The sequence below is a fragment of the Pundamilia nyererei genome, unplaced genomic scaffold, assembly GCF_000239375.1.
Source record: "Pundamilia nyererei isolate P.nyererei 1_Seehausen unplaced genomic scaffold, PunNye1.0 scaffold00046, whole genome shotgun sequence".
NCBI lineage: Eukaryota > Metazoa > Chordata > Actinopteri > Cichliformes > Cichlidae > Pundamilia > Pundamilia nyererei.
Window position 1 is genome coordinate 631,460 of NW_005187447.1, and position 11,814 is coordinate 643,273.

General features: G+C 42.8%; 2 protein-coding genes across 5 annotated transcripts in view; both read right to left on the reverse strand.

Annotated features, from left to right (window-relative positions):
* Positions 1-254: 254 nt before the first annotated feature.
* myoc (myocilin) lies at positions 255-6,857 on the reverse strand. The gene is made up of 5 exons (XM_005732213.2): positions 6,114-6,857; positions 3,355-3,420; positions 3,186-3,278; positions 1,475-1,686; positions 255-1,387 (listed from the first exon to the last, which is right to left on the reverse strand). The coding sequence occupies exons 1-5, from the start codon at positions 6,607-6,609 to the stop codon at positions 806-808; spliced, it is 1,449 nt and encodes a 482-aa protein (XP_005732270.1). The 5' UTR covers positions 6,610-6,857; the 3' UTR covers positions 255-805.
* A 1,877-nt stretch (positions 6,858-8,734) lies between these two features.
* Positions 8,735-11,814, reverse strand: part of vamp4 (vesicle-associated membrane protein 4) — a 9,952-nt gene continuing 6,872 nt past the window's right edge. For all 4 annotated transcript variants that reach the window (XM_005732216.2, XM_005732214.2, XM_005732217.2 and 1 more), the window contains 3 exons: positions 10,832-10,911; positions 10,363-10,414; positions 8,735-10,265 (listed from right to left, as the gene is read on the reverse strand). In XM_005732216.2, the coding sequence (XP_005732273.1) occupies positions 10,240-10,265; positions 10,363-10,414; positions 10,832-10,911 (158 nt within the window). In that variant the 3' untranslated portion in view covers positions 8,735-10,239. The remainder of the gene's footprint in view (positions 10,266-10,362; positions 10,415-10,831; positions 10,912-11,814) is intronic.

Below are 11,814 nucleotides of genomic sequence, written 5' to 3' on the forward strand. Positions count from 1 at the left end.
GGTATCTTCTCCACACTCTTGAAACTGTGCTGGGAGACGGGGTGTGAAATGGATTCACACTGGTTTCTGCTCCCTACCTGGATAGATTTATACCCCTGACGTTTAAGTGAGCATGTGCAATACTTTGATCAGAATAATTGTTTTATTTTTGCTCAATCTAGTTTTAATAGCTAGAAAGCGATGAAATTGCATTAAGTCTTTGGCTTTTCTTTAATAATTGAACGTCTCAAAATCTTAAGATAACAAATAATCACTCAGACTTTAATTCAGGTTTATTTCATGATGATTTTGAACATTACATCAATATTTTGACTACATTGTACAAGTACATGCAATATTCAGTAAGTAAGAGCGCAGTTTATTTGATAAAAGATGTTGACTGGTGAAACAACTGTATAGGGTGTATGTAGTACCACAGGAGTTTTTGTCATATTTTTTTAATTCCACATAGAAAAATTCTGTGTTCTTTTCTTTCAACCTCAAATATACATAGCTTAACAAGAAAACAACAAAATTATACATCTGGATTAAAGGCGGTACAAAAATAATTCCTCTAAAAACATGTTTGTGGATCATACCACAGCCAAAGCTCCTCACATCTGAGGAAAAAAGCACCTGCCTGGAACACTGTTCCTCAGATGTTTTCATCTCACTTTTAAGTTTGGTAGTTAGGCTCCTCTACACATGGATACTGAAGGTGTTAGGTTTCTAACAACTGCTGCCACTCATGCTCTAAAGCTGTGAGTCTTTGAAGCGGGAACAGCCAAGCAAATGTCACTTTTCAGCAGTCACTCTCGTGCTGGCCTCAGTTGGCCTGCTGGCGCCCGAGCCTGACGTCATAGGACACTATGTGGAAGTTGTCCCAACCAAAGAGCTTCCTCTGAGCCAGGCTGTAGTCGATCATGCTGTTGTAGCCGTACTTGTTCTTGAAGGGGATGGCCAGGTTCTTCCCCTGGCTGGTTTCGGTGTCGTACATGTAGTTGATGGTGGTTTCACGAGATGCATAACTAGCCACGGTGTACAGCTTGCCGCAGATGATGAAAGAGTTGGCCACAGAGTTCTTCCTGATGTTGGTTTCCCAGCTCTTCTTCACCCCCAGGCTTTCTGGGTCCAGCTGTGAGATAACGATTGCTCCCTTGGCCTTATTGGTGGAGTAGACGGCCCACAGCCCATTCTCGTCCACAGACAAGTCGATGTCGGTGTAGCCTCCCCAGGAGTATGGGAACTGGCCATGGAAGCCAGCGTGAGGAAGCTCACGGCGAGCTGCAACGCTCTCAGAAGCCAGATCGTATCGGATGAGAGTGCGGCTGTTGCGTCTCTGATAATACAGGGAACCTCTATACACAGTGGCACCAGTGCTCTCTAACAACTCCGGCAGTAGCAGAACCTACCGGGGGGAAACAAGAACAATAATCAAGATTTAATTAAGATCAAAGATGTGTTCCATCCTGAACATCAACCATGTGACACCTGCCTTGGATGGGAAGCCTTTAGAGAGTTGCTCCAAGTCCTCATACCCAAACATCTGCTTGACCTCAGCGCCAATGGCATCAATGCGCCAGAGCATGTTGGGTCCGTAAGGAGAAACAGCCTCAGGGTCTTGCATCCAAATACCATATTTACCTTCTATATTATCAGCTTTCCTGTGAGTTACCGGCTCACTAACTGAAAGGAGCTCCCCACATCCTGCAAACAGGAAGGATAGAAAACACCTCAGATTACTATTTCTCAAAAAACACAAATGTTCCCTGATAGTTAAACATTTAGGCCATGGGATCATTTAAGGTGGCTCAAACGAGGAGATCTACATGCGCATGACTGAGGGGTGACGACAGGAATGTGATCGAGGTCACGGTTTCTCCTCATGGAAGCAGACAACAGGTCTGGAGATGCAACTCGACAACAAGTCCAACTTTGCCCGAGTCACCATGACCAGAGCAGCAGCAGCTGTAGTACGACTCATCCTGCGCGGGAACTCTATGCTTCTCTTATTTGGAAAACGATAAGGCAGGCTGTATATTTACCACTTCCTTAAATACACCCTTGCTCTCAGGTTCAGGAAGTAAAGCCGGATTTAAGGTTAAATAGGAGTATGTCTTATAAATATACTGGTTAGTGTGGCCTCATCTGAGATCAAATGACTATCTGTGTTGACTGCATGTGTATTTTCATGATGTCCATGAAAAAAAAACTAGCCCCGAAATGAGCGGTGACGTGGCTTTGGGAAGGTTCAAGCGTGTCATCGCTAGAGGTGCTTTCCCTCTACACTTAGAAGACAAATATGAAACTCAGGATTGCGCTCATACCTACAGACAGGCATGACTGTGGTATTCTCACCCCAAATGCCCCAGTATTAATAGTAGTATTTGCTTTGAGACTGTCAGCAGAGGTGGGGGGGCGAGTGTCATGTTTGGCAAGTCAGATGGATGCACGGGGAGAAGGGTGAAGGGAGGGAGGGAAGTAGGAGCTGTAAAAACTGGACACTTTAAAGGGTCATACTGGTGTGTTTGTACTATAAACCTTATAAAACGTAGTCATGGTGACATCATCCACTGGTTTATGAGCACCGTGTTTTTCTGGAGTCAGGAGTGACCATGTCGGGATGAGAGGATGAGAGGGTAGAGTGCTACAATATCATCTCTAGTAATCTACAGTATAATCTGTATGGGTGTGTTACACAGACACACATACCTGCTAATTAGACTAGAGTCTCACAAAAGTGGTGCACAAGACCAACACCAGGATCTCATAAGTTAATTTAAAATATTATACCAAAGGAGACAAAACATTAAACACAACCTATAACAATATAGTTTATATCAGGTAGAAAAGTTAAATAATATCTCACTGAGATAAAAATGACACAGAAAGAGAACAAAAATTAAAAAAACAATAAAAGTGAAATAAATAATAAGTATTGTGGTATTAAAACTCTTCAAAAGGCACAAACATGTTCAAGGAGTCCCGTTTAGGAACAAGTAAGTTATTTTAAAGAAAACCACTTTTTAAATGACCCACCGTACAACTGTAAAATATTTGTTTCCATTATTCCATTTTGCAACTAGTAGTTCAGTACTGCACAACATGCATTTAATTGGTGTGTATAGACAATATGTATCTACTGGTCTCTATTTGTGATTCCATAAATAGCAATAAGCCTCAGTTCAAATACACCATCCAACTACCTGTGTTGTCCTCGTTGCCACCTGGAGCGGGTACCTCTGTCACGGCAGCCTTCAGCTCCTGAAAGCCCGGAGCTCCATACTGCCATGCTGAATCTGAACAGAGAGAGACCTGGGGTGAGCTGAAGAAGATACAGGAGACAGTGAAAGTTCTGCAGAAAAATCATCTCACCTCTCAAATTGCTGCTGTCTTCCTGCCTGCTGGGTCTGGTCATGAGGCGAGACATCGGATTCAACCCTAAACACAGACAGGCACATCATAGGTTTTTGTTGCACACTTTTCTTGTAGTTGGAGAGAGTTTATGTATACCCAAATATGTCTATGGCATCAATGACAGCAGGGAATCTGACAGCAGAAAAGAAACACCCCTAAATGGATTCCCAGCTGCTCTGGAGTCAGACAGTCGGTAGATTGACCGACCATAACACACACATACATAACACACAAGTCAACACACTTGACACCCCGTTCCACCCCACCGTCAGCTCATCTTCAAACCACCCGTTTTGCTCTTCTTAACCTATATCACTCTTCTCTTCTCTTCTCTTCTCTTCTCTTCTCTTCTCTCCTTTTCTCTCCTTCATGAAATACTCAAACCTAAACAATGTCAAACAATAACTGCAAACTGTGTACCCCTCAGAAACTTGAAAACGTAAACACGGTGATGTTTACAAAAGAAAAAAAAATGATACGCAGTCTATGTCTGGGTACGGCCGTCCTCTGGGACTATTTGCTTGGGTGTGAGCATGTGAAAGCCGTGCTTTTCATAATCAAGCCTAATGATGCAGAGAACGTTTTCATCTGGAAGCAAATCTTGATTTATGATAAAGACGGGAAGAAGGATGGTAAATGACGAACAACAGTTGTGTTGTAAAAAACGTTCCCAAATGTTCCCAAAAATTAAAGGTTTTTAAAGCAAAAGCACCAGTCGTGATTTAACTGTAGCAGGAAGTTTAATGTCTGCCTCTGCTCTGAGGACAGTCCCACAGAGTAACAGCCATTTATCATCATCACAGGTAAACAGCCACATTCTCCTACTGTCTTTTCCCTAGTGTGTATGGCAGTGATTGCCATATGGGCCCTCATATCCTGCCTCTTTTGTTTGGGATGTCACTGAGTAAAATACCATAAACCTCATTAATTTCCCGCCGGAGGATTTATGTGAGGATGGAGGAGTCTAATTGACCCCAGCTAGCAGACTTCGGCTCGGCTGCTGTAAACATTTTGCATCTGGATATTTATTCTTCCTGTATACTCATGAGTCAGTGTTTGAAGTATACCACACAGAAGATTTTCTTGAGCTGCAGTTCCTCTACCTGTTGCATGTGAAGCCCTGTGCCTGAGGCATCTTGCAAATATTATTTACTACTGCAAATCCTGCTGGCTGCACATTCAGGAAGTTGAAGAAACTCTTCTAAAAGACAATGAAGCAGACTGTATTTATTCCTCTCCTGTGACTTAAAACTAAAATAACCTTTTTCTATATAAATCTGACTTCTACAACTGCTTGTCTTCTACTGGCTTCATCGATTTTCCACCATTTTCAAGTTGTAAACTTTGATTTTCTTGGGATCTTAGTTCAGCTGTCTACCTTAAAAAAGGTTTGTGTTATCACTTCCAGTGTAAATTCTATGTGAATATCTTTTTATAAGACCTAGAATAACATTACACAGTGCGGCTCGTATATTTTGAGTGGCAACTACTACTAGAGATCATAACCACTGCATGGGTTGTAAACAATAAAAAAAATGTTCCTGTCAGAGTTTCCTTACTCCTAAACACAACCTGGTTTGACATTTATCTCTTCTCTCCTCCTGCATGTCTTCCTCAGACTCTGATCTATTCGACATCTGCCTGTCACCCTGAGGGAGCCTCTCTGTGTATTTCAGTCTGCAGGTGCAAACATGAGGAGCTCAGCAGATAACCTGGAGTATGCAGGAGATAGAGCTTATAAGCTCTCCTGATGCACAGGGAGTAGGGATGTCTGGCAGGAATTAGAAAAGCAGGATTTACTGCTGATGGCAAGCTCAGCCTTAAAAGCAACTCACGATGAGAGCCAGGAGGGTGGACGGAGTGACGGCTTAGAAAAAAAGAAGAGAGTGCTTACCAACAATATTATGGCCATGTCAGTTCTACTTGTGTTTGGCCACTTATAACCTCAGTGGCTCTAAGATAACTTCTAAGCTCCGTGGAGCCCTCTAACCCCTGTTCTTGGCCACAGACCCACATCCTCAACAATCCCAGCCCACCAGCTATCATCAAAAGCCCTCAGATGAGATCTGGGCAAAGGAACAACCGCTTCCAGAGAGTGCATCACATTTCATTCCCCCTTCCCTCCCCAGCAGAGCTATTCGCACACTTCTTGCCATGCAGAGGGAAACACCAGTCATAAAGAAAGCAACCTCTGCCCATAAATACTAAGCTGACCCCCTCTGGGCTGCGTGTTTATCATCCCTAAATGCAGTGCAGGAAGTGGGAAGCACAGAAAACTGAGCTGAGTGTAGCTGCAGACAAAAGGGGCAACCAAAACATTAACAGCATGCAAACAGGTGTGAATCATTAAAACATGAACTCACTGATGATTTAAGCAGTGACCATAAACAGACTTCCACACGATCCACATACATGAGCAGTGCTTTGGTATTTTATGCAACTCTACATAGAAGAATTTGTTGTGTCATCCCTTCGCTGCTCTGATGCACCCAATATTCTTCACTCAAACGCTCATTATATATTTCAACTAAATGACAGCCTGTGTGCAGACAGTAGCTCCTTCTGTTGTGCATCTTAATTACTGATGTAGATATAAAATGACCTGGTAGATTTCTTTAATTTGATGATAAAAATAGGATATTGTCAAGTAAAGATATTCTTTTTTTATTTGCAAATGTTATTAAGCATTGCACGTAAGTATGTGGTGGTTCTCTTACCACTACCAGGTCTTTTTGAGACCCTGTCCTGCAGAGTGGGGCTGGGTGGGACCATGGGTGTCTGTTGAGGACAGGGTTTGTTCCTCAGCCTCTCTGTCTCCCTCCTCATCTCCTCCATTCGAAGCTGAAGCCCATTCAGTTCCCTCTCTAGGCGCTCCTTTTCGCTCTGCAGCAGGTTCCTCTCTCCAACGGCCCGGTTCAGTGCCTCCTGCAGCTCAGACTGAACTCTGGCTCCAGACCCTTGTTGAACCCCTGGGAGCCGAGAGTCCCCTGCACTCAGCTGGGACACCAGGACCTCCAATAGGTTGAGTCTGGCCTTCAGTCCTTCCACCTCCGGACCTCCAATTTGTGGGCAGCTGGACTCAACAGGGCTAGGAACCGTGAAGGTGTAGTGGCATCGCCCACCTCGGTCATTTCCCCTCCACAGAGTAGCTCTGTCCTGTGCCTCACCTCGCATCAGAAGACCGCATAAACAGAATGAGAGTAGAGCAAACATGTTTGAGACAGCTCACAGTTAACTCTAAAAACTTTTTCTTTCTTTTGCCCACTCTTGGATTTATTGTGGAATTATCCTCTAAACCTTTCGCAACTCCTAATTTCAACTGATGGCTTTCTTCTTCTTTTTTTTAAGTCTTCCCTCAGGTATTTTCTCTATTTCTGCAGTTTTGCCCCTCTCCTCCCACTCTTGCTCTCTCCTCTGTCTCTCCTCTATAAACAGGTCTGCAACACTGAGCTCTCCCCCGACAGCTCACAGATATTTATACATTCTGGAGGGGACGAAAGGAGGGAAATGAAAAGGAGATGAGAGGAGAGGTGTAGAGGAGGGAGGAAGAGAAGGGAGGGAAGAAAAAGAAAGTAAAGAAAAAAAAAGTCTCATTCATGCATAAGCTGTTTATGCTTACAGATTTAGGAATCAGACGTTACAGCTTGCTGTCTTTTCATTATTTTCAATTACTGCTATAATTATACCTTTTATTGTGTAAAAGCCTCCAATAATATGCCTCATCCTGTGTGTCAAAGGAGATTTGCTTGACATTTCGGTCAATAATAGAGGGGAAAGCTTGTCCTTGTTGGATACAATTACCTTCTGAGAAGACAGTGTTCCCTTCCCAAATTGGAAGAGGGGGGGCGGGGGTGATGCAATCGGCAAGTAAGAGCCGTCCTCCTGAGTGGTCAAAGGTTATAAGTCCTTTGACAACTGGATACCTGACGTTGATCCCCATGAGTGAAAATTCCCAGCACTTGTTGCCTGAGTGGATTTGTTTCTGTCTTTTCTGACACACTGCCTGTAGTGACTCATTCCTACAGTTATCAGATACGAGGATAGCTTTAGAGAGCCAGAATAAAAGATCTGAAAGAGAAACACTCCAGGTGCAGATAAACATACTTTCCAGTCGAAACTAATCTTTACAGCTCTCAGCTTACCTTCATATCCTGCCTTTGTTTGCGTTTCTTGAATCTCTCCTGGCTCCTTTCCTACTCCTCTTATTCTCATGCCTCCTTACTTTTCTATGTTCTCAATTCTTGACCTGGCAGATCACTCTGATGCCTAAATCGTCTACTTTAGGGATGCCAAAGGGAAAAGAGGGAAAAGGAGAGCCAGTCAGCTAGAAAGTAAACAAGATAAGACATGCAGACGTAATACTGCTTCTGGTAATGCTTACTTGACACATTTACCTTTATCGAAGCAATGACTGGCTGGAAAGATGGATGAACAGATGAATAGGGTACACTATGCTTAAAATCAACTTTTCTTTTATGTGGTATTGTTAGATATTAATTTCATTAATATTTTCCAATAATTTAAATTAAAGAGAAGTTTAAAGGCGAAACCAAAAGAACCACAGGTAAACACTCACGAGGAGAATTAAAATAAAGAGCAAAGAGTCTCCTAAAACCACTGACACTATGATCTTCTGTTTGATCATTCTCAGATGAAGAGGGTGTGTGCTCGTTAACTGGCTGCCATATTATCCATTCTGCTTTCTTGTGGGTTTAATTCACTTTTATACGACTCATAAATTCGTCGCTATGCCCGGAATCTGAAGTCATCAGATATCAGCACCTTGCAGAGGACCAAAACATCCTCGGCTGCCAATGTGGGAGTGTCTCAGCAGGGGCAACGGATAAAAGTGTCTCATAGATTTAAGTAGTAGTGTGGCCCAAATCTTTTTTCCTGACCAGTAGCAAAATTCAAAACTCTAAGCTCTAACTCTTGACAGGGCAGCAGCTTTTACAGCCAGGACTTTACAGCCTCTGTGGTTACCATCGAGCAACATGCACCTTTATCACCACAGCTTTAACGACATTCAGGCAAGTGCATGACATGAAATGACCTCTCTCCTCTTCATAGCTGAAATTAAGTCATCCCCCCTACTGTGTGCATCACTAATGAGCACGAACTGGAATGCCATTTGCGTATGATCAATAAAAGGCAAGGTCCCTATGGGCCAATTTAATTCCTCCTCCTTTAGAAGAGTTGGGTAGTGCTGGCTAAGTAAAGGGCAGAGCTGTCAGTGTGCGTTTGCGTCTACTGTCCAGGGAACGAGAGGCAGCGCGTCTGTCAGAACAATAACACCTCACGAGCTCCGGTCCCTCCAACTTTAGTGCCATCATGGGACTCCAAACTGCCAGTAAAGCCACAAGCCAATAAAACTGTCGGGTAATGAGAAGAGATAAAAGGACTTTGCAGGCTCTGAGAGCATGAGGATAGTTAAGAGTGTTTCAAAGTGGAGGTACGGCATGAGAATTACTTTTTCCCCCTCTATACATATTTCCCCATACGCCCTCCATCCATACTCATCTATTCTGACTTCCTATAAGACAGTGTACCAATTCAGACCACAGCAAAGCAGACAAGTGCCCTTTAAAATCATTTTATTTCAGAGCAAAAAAAAGGATCACAGTCTTCCAATGCAATGCCAGAGTATTATACATCATTACAGAATCAATATTTACAGCCAAAATAAATTAAAAAAAGACCATGTAGAGTTAATTCCAGACAGTTACACCTACTCTTGTTTCACAGCTCAGCTTTCACCACATAAATCACCCCCCCCTCCTTATAACGTAACCATACAGTGAACCATACAGTCCCTCCAACGACGACGGGAACACCAGCAGCTAAACACTTGAGCGAATAAGAAATCGAAAACAGTGGAGAAAAAGAAAAAGACAGAAGCAGCCTATAAACCAAACAGAACCATCTGCAGCGTGAGAGATGATGTAATGTCACAAGCGGGAAAACAAATTTGACAGCTGTGACCAAGCTCAGCATCTGAGAACAGAATGGTTAGGAGACATTCATAACCTTGGTGTTTTGGTTTGACATGGTTCTTCTGTACACTAACAATCTATGGTGATATTTGTTACAGAGCAGGTTCTTGTATGAATACATGTAGTTCCTTTCTAGTCTCATGTTTCTGTGAGAACGAGGAAAGATACCTGAAAAGTGAAAGCAGTCAAAGCCACTGAAATGATTAAGAAAGAAACACCACTTTAGACCTCACAGATGAACCTCAGATGTTCTCCCACCTTGTGATGGGCAGAAAACATTCTCAGTGTCCAAGCCTCAGAATAAGTGAGCACACAAGGAAATCGTGGGCAGACATCAGAGGTTTATCTGCTGGAAGTTCACAGCCTCTTTATATAAGACTGCTGCAGCAGAAACAGACTGGCTAAACTAAGAGATGGTTGGCATCGATTCCCTGCCTTTACAATATCGATGTATATGATGTTACATGCAGGACTTGTTGTCACGTCCTGCATGTGATATGTATCATGGAATGGAGCACTCCTTCACATTGACTAGAGGGCTGAGAGGTTTCTCCCAAACAGCACTGGTGGAATATCTCCCCATTTTTTCCCCATGTGTCCCATTTCTGGAGATTAGTTTCAAGTTGGGGATCAAACCAAGCCTTAGTACCGACCTCACTGTAGATTTATGTGAGAATACAGTGATAAGATCTGTACTAAGTGGCAAGTAGAGACCAGATCCTTGAGGGTATACAGGATGATACGGAAGAGGGTGTGGGAAGCTGGCTGCCGCCCCCTAGCTGGAGTGGAGGATTGTGTGCAGGGGTAGCTAGAGGAAGAGGAAGATTGTTCCCATCCTCCTCCAAAGTCACTAGCGATATCGAAGAATCACTGGAACTGATGAAGAGAAGAAAAGAAAAAAGTAACAGTAAGAGAGAAGTCCTGCGCACTTTGTAAATTTACACTCGGTTCATGTATTTGGTATAATACTTACTAATGATAATCAGCAGGAGAGCAACCACCACCAGCGCAATAATCATCTTCATCTGAGAGAGAAACAACACATTAGACACCGAACACACAACGGTGAACATCTCCCATGGAGGACCAAAAACTGTCATAATCGTAAATACATGCAAAAAATAACTCATTAAATGCATTAAAAATAACACTAAAAGTTAATGTAGGCATTCATTAATACGTAAAATGTTCGTATAATTTGTATAATTTCTCCTTCATTATCCAAATGAAGGGCGCTATCATGGGGTTCAATGCTTTGCCTATTTGTAGATCAACTTTGGAAATAGCTACTTGCAGACTACAAATAACTACAGAACTTAAAACTTTTGCTAATCAAGCTGATTTGCTAGATTACCTCCTCATTTCCATAATGAGCAGATATTTAAATGTTATCTGTGTTGCATTTAAATATATATATATTAAATAAGAAATGGATGCCCCACCTTCATATCTCTCCACCACATCCTCCTGTGCAGCTGTTTGGCTCGGCTACTGAAAGCAGACGCGTTGTCCGATAGGCTCTCTGCAACATCACATGATTACGGCACAGATGAGTGAAGGACACGTGAGGAGGGTAAATCGAAGAGGACAAAAAAAAAAAAAAAAGGACATCTGTTTATTGGTAAAGTAAACAATAAGCTGAATATTGTTCTCATTTTCAAACTGGATAGGGTCACTCAAGTTTTTTGGCTCGGTGTTGTGCATGTGTAGGAGTTATGTAAGACTTAACTGTGATGGTGAAGTCACTCCTCTAAACATCTTTTTTTTTTTTTTAAACCAACTCTATTGGCATCAATTGTTGTACAAGTTTCCACATTAAAACACAATGGAGCAAAAACACATTTCCTCCAGCCCTTCTCCAAACGACTCACCCGCACCGCCGATTTTCTGTTTCTTGGATACTGTTGTTAACTTTATGTTTATGCATGATAACATGAGGGTAGGGATGAGCTCCCTAGTGTGCACTGTATTACTTATCTAAGCTTGCGTCCTATTTAAAGTCTTTGTCTCTGCTGTTTCCATCTCCATGTTTACAACCTGTCACCACTACAGAGCAGTGCTCAGGCTTCTAAAAAGACTCTTGTGGAATTTAACCACAGACTACCTGCACATGGGTCAGAGGGCAAACTGCTAGTGTCGATTACATGATTGTAAATTTCTCACGTAAACGCAGAAGGAAGGCTGAAGGGCGACAGGCACAGCGGAGCCACAATTAGACACAGACATGTCCACATGCACAAAGACTCACATCAAAGACACACAAAGATGTGTTCCAGATGTGCGTCATTGTCTTGCTTGTCTGGTCAACACAATAGACCTAAGCTGGAGTACAATGTACAACATCTGTGTGTGTGTGTGTGTGTGTGTGTGTGTGTGTGTGTGTGTGTGTGTCAAAATCAGGGACACCCCCTCATCCAGCCAGCTG